This window comes from Gymnoscopelus microlampas, assembly GCF_963454915.1.
Source record: "Gymnoscopelus microlampas genome assembly, chromosome: 7".
NCBI lineage: Eukaryota > Metazoa > Chordata > Actinopteri > Myctophiformes > Myctophidae > Gymnoscopelus > Gymnoscopelus microlampas.
The window spans coordinates 32,266,209-32,283,472 of NC_139944.1; the positions used below are offsets into that span (position 1 = coordinate 32,266,209).

At 42.6% G+C, this 17,264-nt stretch overlaps 1 protein-coding gene across 4 annotated transcripts in view; it reads left to right on the forward strand.

Annotated features, from left to right (window-relative positions):
- Positions 1-17,264, forward strand: part of arhgef10la (Rho guanine nucleotide exchange factor (GEF) 10-like a) — a 177,042-nt gene that overhangs the window by 40,496 nt on the left and 119,282 nt on the right. For all 4 annotated transcript variants that reach the window (XM_084061414.1, XM_084061413.1, XM_084061416.1 and 1 more), the window contains 6 exons: positions 1,697-1,774; positions 3,275-3,454; positions 5,336-5,452; positions 7,314-7,406; positions 13,047-13,217; positions 16,077-16,222. In XM_084061414.1, the coding sequence (XP_083917540.1) occupies positions 1,697-1,774; positions 3,275-3,454; positions 5,336-5,452; positions 7,314-7,406; positions 13,047-13,217; positions 16,077-16,222 (785 nt within the window). The remainder of the gene's footprint in view (positions 1-1,696; positions 1,775-3,274; positions 3,455-5,335; positions 5,453-7,313; positions 7,407-13,046; positions 13,218-16,076; positions 16,223-17,264) is intronic.

Here is a 17,264-nt window from a genome sequence, read left to right on the forward strand (position 1 = left end):
ATCGGCACACAGTATCTCTATAGCCATGTGATCAACACGGATCTGTCCGATTTTCCATATCTCATCCTGATTGGCTAAGATTGGCTTCCAAAGTTAGCAGGATTGGTTCATTTTGAACAAAACCCACTTGGCCCAGGAAGAATTGTCACTTGAAAACTTTCAAATCAGCCTCATGGTGGCGCTATAACAGGCCGATTCATGTTTTTAGCTATAACTGCACCGATCTGCGTGCGAATTTGCATGCACACTCCTTAGAGGCCAAGGAAAAACCTTTGCGTGCATTTTTCACATATGCCTTTTAGAGCGCCACCAGGAGGCTGAGTTTTGAAAAACACATTTTTTGCTCTTACTCCTTCAGATTCTGTTCAAAAATCACGCAAATCGGTACACAGTCTCTCTATAGTCATGTGATCAAGATGGATGTGTCCGATACTTGGCTAACATTGGCTTCTAAAGTTTGCAGGATAGGTCCGTTTTGAACAAAATTCCTCAAATCATGAACGCAGTGTGCGATTTCTGTGAAATTTTGCACACACATTCCCACTAGGCCGAGGAAGAAATGCCACCCTTTTCACATTGGCCTGTTATAGCGCCACCAGCTGGTCTAATTTAGCAAACCACATTTTTGGAACAAAATGCCTCAACTCATGAATGCAGTGTCCGATTGCCGTGCAAGGCCTAAGAAGAAATGGCACCCTTTTCACATTGGCCTATTATAGCGCCACCAGGAGGCCATAATAACCTACCTGACCTGGCGGAGACTTGTGCTCCGAGGAGCACTTTTTCTAGTTAGTTCTGTGTTTTGTATAATTTTGGTTGTTCTATGCAGCATTAAAAAAACAACTGCAGAACTAATTTGAGAGAAATGCAGGAGAAATGCATGAAGGGGCACTACTACAGTGTGTGATACACCCCAGGAAGCATTGTACTTAATTATAATGAGAACACAATGGAATGTGTAACAATAATTCATGTTCAAAACCTCACTCAGTGATCCCCCACAGCCAATAATAATCATATAGTCTTAGTCATGACATTTTTATTATGTACTATAACATTATTTCATATTATGCTTTGACGTGGTTATGATGTACAATAGGTATTTGCTGCACAGATCATTGTAATAATGTGATATTGATGGCTTACTGTTCATTTCAAGTGAAAGGCTACTATCTTTGTAAACTAATGCATGTAGTATCTGCACATATCGAGGTACCAAGCATTTGCATGAAGAGACAGTTTACATAAGACTCCAGCGTGTCAAGTAATGCTCTGGGCTATTATGTGCATACTCAAGTGGATGCATTTGCTCTCTCCTATCTCTCTTTTTTCTTTTCTTTTTTACATCTCTATAGGTACTATTCTGGTAATGCTGTCTGGAGAGACACTGAGAGTTTTATTGAATCCAAAGAAAAACCCCAGCTCTTTCATGTCAATGTTTTAGAACCTCTACCATTAAGCTCTGAAACAACGGGAGCCTCCTTCATAGTGAGCTACCCTGCTTCAAGTCCTTTACCTCCCTGTGACAAACACATGATTATAGTGCCATCCATCAACCTGTTCTCTGCTTAACTGGAACCACACCGCACCCAGCAGCGCCTCAACCTGCCCCCCCCCCCCCCTCCCCTCCCGTCACCATCATGTCCTCTTAAGGTGCCTGAATTATCCTGACAGGTCCTTGCCTGTGTCTTCCCAGGTTGTCAGACGCCATATCCTGGGCTCCATCATTCAGAGCGAACGCAGCTACCTGGAGTCTCTCAGGAGGATCCTGCAGGTGAGATGGCCCCCCACCACGACCAAAGCCCAAACCATCACCCCTCTTCTCTGCCATGTGCAATACCTTCACGGTGTAGGCGTTACGAGTTAAAAGCAGTGATATCCATCAAATTACCTGGGTGTCTTGGCGTAAATAATTTTGATGAAACAGCTTTGCGTGCTCCTGAGGCGTTGTGCAGATGCTGAGGGAGAGAGAGAGAGAGAGAGCGAGAGAGGATGGGGTTTGGTCCTTTCTCTTTAATCCCTTGTTTTTTGGCATGCAAAGAGATTATTGTTATCTCCTCACCGAGAAAAGCAAAAAGAAAGGCCTGCCCAAATGGATACAACGGAAATCAATGGAAGTATGTGCAGTGAATTCTCTTGCTGTCAAGACACAGTGGTTAGACCTTTTGTGTCGAATGACACAAAGGGTTTGTTTTATACATTTCCTATTCGCCCCCTTTGAATTGGGTCTTGTTATTCAGCAAGTCTAGCCAAGTGGTAAATAGTGACTCTCTGGATAGAATGAATATGAAAGGCGAACGGCCTCAAGCTGAAATAGACATCGAACTTCTTTAAAAATATATAGAATTGCTAAAAGAAAAACAGATTACACAACTGTTGCCTTAGGTTTGGCCGCCTGTGCATACTCTTTATGTCAATGATTATGTTGCCATGATGGATTTATGGTCGAGCTTAGACGGGCTTGTAAATAAACAATACAAATAACCACCTGTCCATCCCATTGTGGTTCAAGTAGATTAGTTTAACGCTATTGGTTATTTTCCTTTCAGCTTCATGTTCAACTTGTACACAACAACAATATCAATATGTTCACATGAAAAGCCATTTCACTTGTCTCCAGAGACTTCTTTCTTTATTTCCACATAAAGAAACTCATTTCAGGTCTATAGTCATAATTCCCAAGGGGGCTGATGAGTCAATCAGTAGCCCTGCATCTAGCTGATGTTGCTTCAGCATAGTTACCTCTGCTGGGACTTGTCTTTAGCCATTATCATTCTGCCATTCATTATTACATTTCACCTTGAGTGTTAGACACTGTTGTGATGCCGAGTGTGTTCAGTAGACAGTAGACTCGTTTTCTATGTACTGTGACTGCGTAGTGTAAATCTCTCTAGAGCTGAGCGATCACATTCTTTTGTTCTTTTTGTCGGTCTGTTCTTTTCTTTTGTTTTACTGTCTGGAACAACCTTTGAGATATACTGTCCACTCGCCGCAAACACACCCACACATACTACTAATGCACTGATGTGCGTGCGCACACACACATACACACACACGCACACGCACGCGCGCACACACACACACACACACACACACACACACACACACACACACACACACACACACACACACACACACACACACACACACACACACACACACACACACACACACACACACACACACACACACGCACACACTTTATTACCCATGCATGCATAAACAACATTGACACCTTAAAAAATAACTGCATTTTCTGTCTCAATCTCATCAGGAGTACCACAGACCCTTGATGGAAGCTGATCCCCGAATCCTGAGCCCAAGGAAAATCAGGCCTATTTTCTTCAGACTGTGGGAGATCACGCAGTGTCATTCCATGTTCCAGATTGCGCTGGCTTCACGTGTGGCTGAGTGGGACAGCAGCGAGAAAATTGGAGACTTATTTGTCGCTTCGGTTAGTGTCTGTGTGTGTGTGTGTGTGTATGCCACATTTCTACATGTCTGTGAAATGAAAATGAAAATTGGAGATTTATTTGTGCTTTGGTTACAGTATGTTTGCACGCATGTGTGAGTGTTTGTATTCTGCCTCTGCCGGTGTACTGTATAAAATGCAATCAAGAACTTGTTTACCAGGTAAAGCTAGGGGCTCTGTTTTTTCTTGCCTTTTCTATCTAACATTAAAACAGTATCTCACCACTACCAGCATTATGACGGTACAGTTACAGGTTTTAGACTGTGCAGGAGTAGTTTACCGAAAACATGGAGTCAATTATAGCTGTGATGAATATCACCACCACATCCAATGGGTTCTTTTATACACATTTACTGATTTCTGGCAACAAAATGGTAGTGTTACGTATGGGCTTTCAGTTAAGACTCTCAGCAGTGTGCTCATCCATAAGGCCCGCTCTTTATTTGTCTATTAGACGGGCCACATTTCGACCCTCTCCCTCTCAGTCGGTCATTATAGTGTTGTTCAATTGATATTCACGGGTCGGGCCACCAAATGAGTCCTCGCTGAAAGAGAGGGCCGGTGGAACTGTGATGGTGCTCCTCATCGATTTTTCCCTTTTCATGTGGCCATGCATTTGTCAGCCTCTGGGGCCAGCAGTAATGTTTGGTAATGGCCCTCACTGTGACAGGAGGGATATGGTGCTGGCTCCCTGTGGAAGGTGAAGGGTTAATTTGGATTCACCAATCTGTGATTCTCTCATTTTCCTGACGTGTCGGACTGCTGCCAGCAGTGCCCTGCGTGGGTTTAATTGAAAGGAGTGAGAATTAATGTCTTCCCCATTATAGGCAGGCCTCACATATACATGCAGGCACACAGGCAGACACATTGATGTACAGCTACTGTACATACACACATGCAGTACATAGACACAGTAAAATCCTCAGTGTTGTTTATTCCTACTAACAGCAACACTACATGTTTAAGGCAGTGGTGTTGATCCTGAGAGATTAATAGATTTGTAACTGAGAGTGTAACCAAATGGACCCGTAAGGTTACATTTGTACAGGATTTTACTGTGTACACACAGCACAGACACATACTGTATAACATGCATACAGTATGTACATGTTGTTGTATACTCATACTGTAGATTGCTCTTAGTCTTTTTTGCCAAGCCCTTCAAATGGCTTGTGAAGGTATCATGGTCTGTATCAGATCAGGTCAAATGTTAGATACGTAAAGGGCTATTGTGTAGTCTCTCCTAACACTGAAATGACCTATGTTTTTTTCCTTAAAGTACACTTTCTAGATTTGCCCTTCTCTGACTTTGATCGAATGTCCAACATATCAGAGGAAAATACATGGATGTCACAGACAAATAATCCAACATGACAGACCACTGGACCCTCTGGCTATAGGGCTTGTATTATCTCCAGGGATTTCATTTACACAATGTTTCAGATAAACAGCTGTTGGCGGCTGTTTATCTGGCCATACCCCCCCCCCCCCCGATTGCCCAGTCTATGTGTCAAAGTGTCCCTGAGCAGCACTTAACCCCTTACTGTTCTGTTCACCGGATGCTGTATTGATACCACCCACTGCACCTAAGCACTTCAACCTAACGCTCGTCAGAAATAGTCGATCTACAAGCTCATGTTGTGATGCGTTGTGAGCTTGTACATCTGCTCTTGCTGACGAAGACATTCGATGTAGAAGGAAGTACAGTTTTAGCCTAATTCAGGTCAGTTTCACTAAGAATAGAGGGTTTAAGTGGTTGGGTAATTGCAGAGGACAAATTTTACTTACATTTTCATGTGCAAAAACATCCAAAAGGAAAGGGGACTAAATTATTACAATGAATTATTCTTTGTTTCCATCTAGTTTTCCAAGTCCATGGTGCTCGATGTGTACAGCGATTATGTGAACAACTTCACCAATGCCATGGCGCTCATTAAAAAGGCGTGCATGTCCAAGCCTGCCTTCCTGGAGTTCTTGAAGGTGAGATTCATGAAGTATTTGGTACTTTATCCCATCGCTTTTCTTCTTTTTAAATTCTTTATATATCTCCGCCAGGCTGAAGGCAAGGGGGAAAAATTATGCGTTCTCCCCTGTTTGTTTGTCTGGCTTTCCGGGGCTAATCTCACAAACAGCAGGCCGATCAGCACCAGATTTGTTGTGCACATTGACAGTAAGCCAAGGAGGTAGCTCCATGCATTTGCTTTTTCACGTATTCTTCTTTAAGTTTCTAATGGAAGTCATTAGCGGTTAGATCAGGCTGAAACCTTGCCAAAATACGAAGAGTCATGTCATTCTTACGTTATAGATGACTAATACCACAAAGTTGCCCAAATATGGAATTCCGCCTGGCTGGCGGAGATATGTTACACCTCTCTCTCTCTCTCCCTCTCCCTCTCCCTCTCTCTCTCTCTCTCTCTCTCTCTCTCTCTCTCTCTCTGTCATACAAAAATGTGGTGCATTGTTTGGAATATCCAGAATGTAAGGTGTGTGTGTGCGTGCTGGGGAGGAGACTGTTCTGTGCTCTCTGTGGTGTTGATTGTGTTGAATGCGTTCACTGAGTATAATACTTTAAAGGCATAGAGCCTTATTTATACTGTGTAGGACGACCCTTGTGAGTGTGAGCTAGATTTTTTGGCTCATTGACGTAATTTGGAACGTCTGTCATCCTTGTCAGTGAGTATTGAGTATAAATACCCCAAGCTATGAGCCTGAGCCATTGCTTGTCTTACACAGTTTAAACTGGGCTTAACTGTCAGGATGACTTAACCAAGCCTCTCCCATACCAGAATGATCAATTCTCACATGCCATTATCTGATTGTGTTGAATGATGCCTATTAGTTACCCTTAAAATATTTATTCTTTTTATTTCACTGTTGTAGTCGTAATTGGTGGTTAAATCAGTCTAAGGGCTGCTCAAATTACGAACCAATAAAAACTGTAACAGCAATTAAATTTGTGTATTACAGTTGCCTGAAAACAAAAAAGCACCATTTTTGCTAGATCACAGAGAAATAATAGTGTGCTAACATTGTACACAAGAACCTGGAATAAATGCAAAGGCCAATGTGACTATTTAAAGTTACCATTTAGAGAGATGGTGTAGTATCTAAAAGGTCACACGTTCAATCTATTCAACACCCAGTGTGTGTCCATCAACAGCTAGGTGCCCTGTCAAAATGTCCTTGAGCTGGACAATTAAACCCTACCTGCTGTCATTTGAAGTCACTCTGGGTAAATGCCAAGCCATGACAATGACTGGTATCTTTATACACTTTTATACATATAGCTGTCGCGTGCTTTTGTGCACTCCAGGAAAAGATGCAGTGTTAAAGCACATTACAGTCCATAACAAATATTTATTTCTCCTTCCACTTCTGCCTCATACTGCAGTGCATCCCTCCCATCTACTAAATGCACCCGATGCATCTGACGATTTGCCATTATACTGAACCTGTCAACGTTGCACATATTTTATGCTTTTTTGTGATAAAGCGCGATAATGCACACCACTGCAATATAGCTTTCTGTGCAGTGACCCGAACCCACACTTCTACATGTTACATGCACGCACATGCAGGCATGAATGCACACATACACACAAACCGCTTCCTTTGGCATACGTGCCCTGATATCACTAACTTACTGTACGTGCCAAGGCACACTCCTACACAACTGAAGATCCACAGGGTATTCTATCTATCCTGCTCCTATCAAAGCAAGAGAAACATTCCTTCTGCTTTCTGTCAGGAGAAATCTCTTTTCTTCCACATTCTACTCACCTCTTGACCTGATTCTCTTTCTCTCCCTCTCTCCAACTCTCTATCTCTAACTCTCTTTCAGAAGAAACAAGCATCCAGTGTTGACCGGATCACCCTGTATGGCTTAATGGTGAAGCCCATTCAGAGATTCCCTCAATTCATTCTCCTCCTGCAGGTACATGCTGTGGTTTGTTTTTAATTTTGTGTTCTCAAGGCTACTGTTATTAAACTGAAGCAAGCTCAATATGGGAAACTCGGTGTAGGGTCCAAAGTTTTGCAGCAATGTCCATAAGTACCAAAAATTAAATCCTGGAGATCGATAATGGATAACAACGAAATGCATTAAGTCAGACCTCACGTACCATTACAGGAGTGTTAGTTTGCAAGTTGGATAACAAATTACAAATACAATTTAGGCATTTACTGGTGAAAAAAATCTGTATAAATTAGCTTTTATCTAGAGCGATTTTGGAAATCTGAGTAAATCACATGAAACCTAGTCAAAAAACAACAGGATGGTGAGAAGGGGGAGTCCGCACAACTCTTAGCCACAACAGAATAGTTCTCCTCAGGGTTGACAAACTTAAGAGAAGCATTTATTTTACCCTCTTTGTGTACCTTACTGGCTCACCTGCAAGTGAGGAGTCCCCACCGGGGATAATGCTTTATCTTTTGTGTCCTTCAGAATAAGCCTGTTTTGTGGATGGTTATGATAAGATATCAGCTATTTTACAGTCGTGAATTAAACAAACAAACAAGTTGTTTTAGAAGTGCCCCTTGAGTGCTTCACCCCTGGGCCTCTGAGAGTCTAGTTATGCCACTGTTAGAAAGGCTCCAGGGAGCATGTCAGTGTAACACCCAAAAATACTGTATACCTACTGCAATAGACATGCCTGGAGATGACAGAAGCCTGGATAGGGAGCTGAGCAGTATCCTTGGTGAGGAACGGTCTGATCCTTCGGATGTTGTTTGATCCTTCGGATGTACATTTGTAAGATAAGATTTGTAAGATAACTTGATCCTGTAAGCCTACTGGATCAAGTGATCGTTGCAATTTGGGTCTTGAAGGAGAGATGACTGTCCAGTACCTCACCTCACCTAGACTCTTAGCATTTGGAACAGAAGCCACTTGGGAGTTGTCAATAGAAATGGAAAGATCCTGCTGGGGACAGAGCTTTCCAGGGAAGAAGAAAAGTCTCTGTTTATCTCTGCATTGAGCTTGTGGGAAGACATCTACTATGAGATGTCAGCCAGGCATTCAGCGATGCACACTTCAACATGTGTGCCAGAGGGAGGGAGGGAAAGAGCAAAATAGTTGATTGTCATCAACATAACAGTGATAGGAGAGCTTGGTGCAAAGGGAAAAAGTAGTGGGCCAAGTAAAGGATACCTTTCCAAGAAACCTGGTTGGAGGTCCATTCAGTCAGGTAGGAGGAGAACCACTTTAGTGCCGTCCCAGTGATCCCAAGGTTAAGGTCATATTTGTGTTGTTTGTAGTATAGACTATAGCTGTTATTGTCTCCGCCAGGCCAAAAGGCATGGCGAGAGAGTATGTTTTACCCCATGTCCGTCCGTCCGTGTGTGTGTCCATCTGTCCGTTAGCAGCTAATCTCCGGCACCGTTGGCCCGGGTCGCTGCGAAACTGTGCACGCACACTCCCTGGATGCCAATTCAGAACCTCTGCCCCAAATTTTTCACATGGGCCTGTTATAGCGCCACCAGGAGGCCGATTTGTGCAAAATCCATCTTTTGACATTACTCCTACAGATTTTATCCAAACATCATGCAAATTGGTACACAGCATCTCTACAGTCATGTGATAAACACGGATTTGTCCGATTTCCCATATTCTATCCTGATTGGCTAAGGTTGGCTTCCAAAGTTTGCAGGATTGGTCCGTTTTGAACAAAAGGCCTCAAATTATGCACGCAGCTTGCAATTTCCGTGAAATTTCACACGCACATTCCCACTAGGCAGAGGAAGAAATGCCACCCTTTTCACATTGGCCTGTTATAGCGCCACCAGCAGGTCTAATTTAGCAAAACACATTTTTGGAACAAAATGCCCCATATCATGAATGCAGTGTCCGCTTGCCGTGAAAGGCCTAGGAATAAATGGCACAACTTTCACATTGGTCTATTATAGCGCCACCAGGAGGCCACAATAACGTACCTGACCTGGCGGGGACCTGTGCTCCGAGGAGCACTTTTTCTAGTTACGGGGCCAGAGCTCTGCTCTGGAACCGTATTGTTATTGGCAGTATTCTGTCACTTCTTCTTCTTCTGCCACTTTTCGCAGTTCTGGCTGAACCGTGCAGTCGCTTTTTACGAAACTCGGCCATATGGTAGATGGTCATGAAAAACGATCAAGAAATAATTCTCACAATCTTTCGTCCAAAGGTGGCGCTATAGCACTCAATTGAAAATGCCAACTTTGACCAGGTACAACTCATGCCCTGTTTGACCTACAGCCATGAAACTTGGATACACATATGCGTCTCCTCATGCTGAACAACTTTCACCCTCTGACTTTTGACCTCTGACCTTTAGATCTCCCACCATTTTGAATTATATGAAAAACAGTCATTGGCTCCTAACTTCTGCATTTTTTCACTTATGGAAAATCCGTTGGAAATTTTTGTAGGCAGTGGTCCAAGGTTCAAGTGCTAAACGTTTCGTGCAGATTGCTCAAAAATCCCAGGAGGAGATAGATTTTAGCTATTACAGTTTAAAGAAAATTATTCATCTGTGCCTAAAACATACATGCAGACTCACATTTCTTTGAAACTTTGCAGAAATGTACAGGGTCATTCCAAATATCACTGAAACCAATCTTACTCCAATTGGCCAAAAGGGGGCGCTATAGCAATTTTTTGAAAAGGCAGACTTTAAACAGGCATAAGTCATGCCTCGTTTGGCCGAAAGTCGTGAAACTTGCTTACACATGTGCCTTGACTCATGAGGAACACACGTATCGATTTGACCATTAAGCTCCGCCCTTAGATTTTCCGCAATTTTGAGCAGTTTGAAAAATACTTCTTTTTGCCAGTTCTGGCTTAACCGTGCAGTCGCTTTTTACGAAACTCGGCCATATGGTAGATGCTCATGAAAAACTACCAAGAAATAATTCTCACACTCATTCGTCAAAGGGTGGCGCTATAGCACTCAATTGAAAGTGCCAACTTTGAACAGGTACAACTCATGCCCTGTTTGACCTACAACCATGAAACTTCGATACACACATGCGTCTCTTCATGCCCGACAACTTTCGTGGTCTGACTTTTGACCTCTGACCTTTAGATCTCCCACCATTTTGAATTATATGAAAAACAGTCATTGGCTCCTAACTTCTGCATTTTTTCACTTATGGAAAATCCGCCGCTTTTGTTTTGTCGGCAAAGGTCCTAAGTTCATGTGTAAAATGTTTTGTGCAGATTACTCAAAAATCCCAGGAGGAAATAGATTTTAACTATTGCAGTTTTATGAAAATTATTCATCTGCCCCTAACACATACATGCAAGACTCACATTTCTTTGAAACGTTGCAGTAATGTAGAGAGTCATTCCAAATATCACTGAAACCAATCTCACTCCAATTGGCCAAAGGGGGGCGCTATAGCAATTTTTTGAAAATGCAAACTTTAAACAGGCAAAAGTCATGCCTCGTTTGGCCGAAAGTCGTGAAACTTGCTTACACTTATGCCTTGACTCATGAGGAACACATCTATCGCTTTGACCAGTAAGCTCCGCCCTTAGATTGTCCGCAATTTTGAGCAGTTTGAAAAACACTTAAGCCCAGGATTTTTCAGCTATTTGCGTGAAACTGTATCATCTGTGTGATCTCCTTTTTCACAGTTACTTGTCTGTTGGGCCAATGGCGTCTCCCTTAAATGAATGCCTCACAATCTCAAGGTCGCCAGTTCAAGCCTCACTTGATGCAGACTTAATTTAAGTTGAATTGCAAACGACATGACTGTATCAATGAATACATGTGCAAATGGTAAAGATAACCTGAAATGCTTATTTGAGAGTACGTTTTTTCAACGTATGACATACTTCATTCTGAAAATAGCTGATCTACAATCTCACAACTTTTCATGGTTTGTGAGCTTGTAGATCGGCTACTTTCACTAGTTTTGGTTCTGAGGAGATGTACAATTTCTTCATTGGTAAATGGTTTGTGAACGAGTGATCTTAGTGTTAGTGAAACAGGGGCTTGGTTCATGAAAGAAGGCAAGAGTTTATGATCTTCAACAGACAATATCAGTCTGGACAAAGCTATAGCACTATAGGTAGTGTTGCAGCCTATTAGTCTGAAGGTTGAGAGTTCGAATCCTGTTAATGGCAGTAGGTTGAGATGTCCAATCAAACCATTATGTTTCCATCTCTCTCTCTCATCAATCTATTGTTTCCATGTCACTCTCTCTCTCTTCAATCTATTCCGTTTCCATGTCTCTCTCTCTCTCTATTCACTGGCCCCGTATTATCGCTGCTTGCAGCTATATTTTTAGTTGTTATTGTTATTATTTCAACAGTCTGTCTCCCACTCTAAGGCTCGGTCTCCCTCCCCCAAATCACGGAGGAGGAAGTGTAGGGTCTCTGTAAATGAACGAATAGTCTTGATTTATAAGTAAAGTGCAATGAGTTTATTTTTTTATTTAGCATTATAGAAATAAAATTGCCTTGACTGCTCCACTTTCAATTCTTTGCAAAGGCTTAGATTTTAACTCCACTTGCCAGAACTGCAGTGACTCATTTCATCCCCCAGTAGGCATTGATTATCCATGAATTCAAAAGATAACTTATGAATGTGAATCAGGCATTTTCTCCGTGCTTTACACTTAGCACTCCAAAGAGGAAGTGTATTGAATTAAATCATACATTAAGCCATGCATACCTACTGTACAGTTGAATACAAATTTTTGCTCTTATCTACTCTTCTTAGATGTCAGATACAACAAATGCCAAAAACTTTAGACAATCACAGGATACGTAGGTAAATCAATGTAATGTACCATATGTCTCTGTGATTGACAACTTCTCTGATGTCTTCTGAAGAGGCCTGATGCTGCAGATACCACCCATCTGGTGCTCAATGAAAGTGAAACTAAACACAAAGTTGTTTTATCAAATGTTACGAGATCCAGGGCTGGAGAATTCAAATACTTTCATTTACTGGGGGTACCTAATAGACAGCTTAATGTATTATTTGAGTTTTTTTCCTTTTTTGCTTCTTTTGTAAAGCACTTTTTAACAGTTTGAAAGGTGCTAAATAAAGTTTATTATTATTATTATTACTATTATTATTATTATTATTATTATTATTATTACATTTATTATTATTATTATTATTATTAATAATAATAATATTAATGTACTGCACATATTACACAATTATATATGATAATTATTAGAATGACAATCAACATGTCTAGACCCTGATGAAGCCCTATTAGGTCAACGCGTGTTGGTCATGCTGTTGCCTTGCTCAAAATAAAATACTGATATTTATTCATTGAAGACAGAATGCCTTGCAATTCTTTCCTTGCGGGTCTGCAGTCCACACCACTAGGGAGTTAAGCAGTACGTCTTGGACTTTTTTGTCAACAATCAATTAAGTGATACGTGTGTATCACCTTTCATAGATGAATTGTACAGTACAGCTTAGTTCAAATCCAACAATAGAGAACAAAGACTGCTATCAGACAGAAAACAAGGCTGGTGATTACACAAGGGAAACACTTTGCCTTGTAGACATGTATAGAAGCAGCCTTACAGCAGCTATGTAATAATCATGTCTGTTTGTTTTTCTTTTAGGACATGTTGAAGAACACCCCTAAGGGCCACGTAGATCGCCTGCCTCTACAGTTGGCTCTGACCGAGCTGGAGATGCTGGCAGAGAAATTGAACGAACAGAAACGGGTGGCAGACCAGATTGCAGAGACCCAGCAGCTAGCGCGCAGTGTCAGCGACCGACTGCTCAGTAAGGTGACTGCCGCACCCCTGCATATGTAGAACACACAAGGCACAGACACAGACACACACTCACACAAAACTTATCCATGCATGTTGTAATGCATGCAAAAACTCATTAACGGACAGAGCCAAACAGATTCACGCACGCACGCACGCACGCACGCACGCACGCACGCACGCACGCACGCACGCACACACACACACACACACACACACACACACACACACACACACACACACATACACACAGTGTGAGACCCTCTGAGCTTGTTAACACATCTTATCAATGTTGGCCAAACACCTATAAATTATATGTGCATATAGCCATCACTTATATCACTCTCCCACACATTGATTTAGAAAAGCATTTTTTATTTCTTCCTTTTATTCTGGGAAAGTTATCTACTAGAAATGATGCCCATTATCGTCCCTGAGCTATCCCTAAATGCGCTGGCAGAGGCATTCCCCCCCTCCATTACCACTTTAAAATTGTAATCCTGCAGCAGCAAATCTGAACAAATGCTCCTCTGAATAAGAAGAATTAGTGGGTAAATGAGACATTTAATTGGAAACCGTGAGAGATCAGTCCTCGTCTCTCTCTCTCTCTGTCTCTATCTCTCTACACACACACACACACACACACACACACACACACACACACACACACACACACACACACACACACACACACACACACACACACACACCACCTCTCTGTCCTGCCTGTCTTTTCTCTCTTTTTTTAAAGCACCTGCCTCTTATTGTCTACCCCTTTCCCTCCCCCCACCGCCCCTCTCCCTTACACACACTCTTTTTTTCTCGTTTTATTTCACTCTATCAGCCCTTGCTTTCCAGGACCCCGAGATGAGCTGATTGGGCCAATCTCCGCAGCTCCATACAGAATTCCATTTGCAGCAGTGAGACTGCAGAATTTCAATAGGAAGCAGTCTCTGCTATTGCCCCCATAACCGTCCAATGAAATATTCATTCTTTGTCTCAAAGTATCTTTGAGTCACCTGAATAGGGCAGATAACAATGTGACACACACACACACACACACACACACACACACACACACACACACACACACACACACGAGTAAACTCACACATGGTGCAGTGCACTCCATGAATGACGCTTGCAGGCTTTGAGGGGTCTATTCATGTAAAGGCCCGCCTCTCAAATCCACAGTCCTGTTAGACTAATGAGTCGTCCTCTGTGCTGCCTGAGCCACAGCCAGAAGTGCTTGCAGACTGTTCACAGATAGAGCTTCCAGTTCCTATTCAGCTAAATCCGGTCAGATGTGTTACTGCACACAGCACAGGCGGTAGAATGTTTGCAACAGACGATTGATTACTCTCCCAAAACACAGGGGATTCTTCCAAACAAACATAGAAACATCAAAAAGTTCAAATTGGTCTCTAGGAAGCGAGTCGCCTGTCTGGACTTCACTCTGCGTGTGACTTTGGCTACACAACATGTTGATGAATCTGGCCTCGGAGATTGTTGTACAAAGCATTAAAATCGATTTAGACCAAAACCAAATGATAAAAGGGACTTTCTGTTATTTCTTCTCCCCAAACATATGGGTAATTGGAACCTCTGCCAACATGTGGTAGCATAGATTGCATCTGTTATTGGATTCTTTGTGTTGGTGTGTGTTCACGTATTCATGTGTTGCTACCTTACTCTGGTTAAAAAAATCACACCCTGTGTGAAGGAAGCGGTGCCTTTGGGGCGGGGCTTAACTAATTTCAGTTCGTCCCTATTGGTGGTCTGAGTCCACTTACCAAATTTGTACTTGGTAGCATGCTGCAAACTGGAGTAATGGCTGTTTAAAGCCCAGCCAATGGGCAGACAGAGGGGGCGGGGCTTAAGTAATTACAGTTCGTCCCTAGTGGTGGTCTAAGTCCACATACCAAATTTGGACTTGGTGGCATGCTGCAAACTGGACTTACGGCTGTTTAAAGGCCAGCCAATAGGAAGACAGAGGGGGCGGGGCTTAATTAATTTCAGTTCGTGCCTATTGGTGGTTTTAGTACATGTACAAAATTTGTACTCCGTAGCATGCTGCGAACTGGAGTTATAGCTGTTTAAATGCTGTGCTCAAACGGACGGACATAACATACGGATGGACATACGGACGTCAAGTGTGAGTGTGTGTGCGTGTGTTCGTGTGTGCGCATGTGTGCAGTATTGGCTTGTGTGTGTGTGTGTGTGTGTGTGTTGAAGTGGCGCATGTGTTGCTTCTTTGCCGTGTTCAAACATACGGACGGACGGACGGACGGACGGACACACAGACAGAGTCAAATGTAGAGCGGCTGGCACCGCTAAAAAGGTTTGTTTGTTCCACCCATGTAAACTGTCAGGAACTTTGTGGTGGCTGTTTGGCTGTTTGGTGGAGGGAGAGGTTCCAGACAAAAGGGCGATCCAAAAACAGTGTCGGAAACGGGCTTTAGGCAGGTCCCTGCAGCCCTGTTCAGCTGAAGGTCCTATTCACACTTCTATTCTGGAAAGCAAAGTTAATGGTTGATGGACATGCATGACCCTTTTGTAAACTAAAAAATGTTCTCACTGCAAAGGCTAGTGTATGTGTGTGCGTGCGTGTGCATGCGTGAGTGTGTGTGTGTGTGTGTGCATGGCGTTAATATGAATTAGAACCTGTGTGTGTGTCTGTGCACATACGTGCACGTTTGTCAAAATGACCTTCACCACCCTGGATGTGCTGCAAATCCCCAGGGAGACAGCCACGCCACCGGGCCTGAACTCTGTCCTCTTGTGTCCTCCAGGCACTGGACTCTGGAGGATTGGCCCCTTTGTGATGTCTGCCATCCTCAGGCTCTGATCTGATTGCTGTGTCCCTTTTTTTAGCAACTGAGCTCGGAGCAGGGGTCACTGGTGCTTTGTGAGACGCTGATTGAGACGGTGTATGGTGAGCGAGGCCAAGTCCTGAAGTCCAAGGAGAGAAAGGTCTTCCTCTTTGACGATGTGCTCATCTGTGCCAACATAAATGTCAAGTGAGTCCCGCCGGTATACAACGAGCTAACGGCTGAAGCTATCCCCTACTCTCGAAAAATGGTTTTGCTAATGCTAAAATAACCTGAGGTTTCAACGTGAAGCTTTCTACTGTTGTTTTGCTATGCAAGCTGCATACTGAGGAGAATTCACCACTACTAGGCTCTAGTGTAAAGTGCAAAATCGCCACTAGGCTCAGTTCTGGGTTTTGCAATGATGTTATGACAAAGAGAAATAGCTACTTGCCACTTTGGGGCATATCGAGAGGTTGCAGAAGTTTTATCAGCTTCATACAAAATTGTAGAAACAGGAGTCCTAGATTACTGACATAGAATATATTTCTGGTTCCTTTCCAATTTATCCTCTGTGACAGTGTCTTTCATCTTTCTTCGAGAGAAGGTATGAGAGATTTTCTTGTTTTCTACTTTGCAAAGCTCCTGTCAAGGACTGTCGCTCAAAGCTCTACTTTAATCATCACTCCATGTCTTGTCCAAACTCGAGTGTTCCAAATTTGACTTTGTCTGCCCTCTGTGATTTGACAAAACCGATCACAATTGTGTGCCTGATTATAGGAATACATGAATAGCAATGAACTCCTCATATCCGCTGTTACCACTTTGGTGATGCACTGTACATGGCTCATCTAATTCTAATTCCAGCTCCCCAAAAGCTTTCCTGGTGACATTTCAAAGAATTTCACAGTTTCTTCTCCTCCTATTGGGAGTGCAGGGACTATCTGTTTGCAGGAGATAGTTTGGGAGCGTATTTCAACCGTGTTGTTTTCCCTACCTCAAACCTCCCCCTTATTATTATTTCCGTTTACAATAGCTCTTAAAGTTTCTGTCAATTATTGATGTTTGATACTTTAAATAAAGTAGATATATATTTATTTTAAAATGTATTTTCAGAGTTAAAGTAAATGTACAGAAAGCAGGATGAACCTAGGACAGCCTCATGTCATACCCAACATGAAATAAATGAATAAAATTGTGAGTCAGACAATCAGACAGAGCTTGTTGTCAGACGTTGTTAAGAGTTAATGGA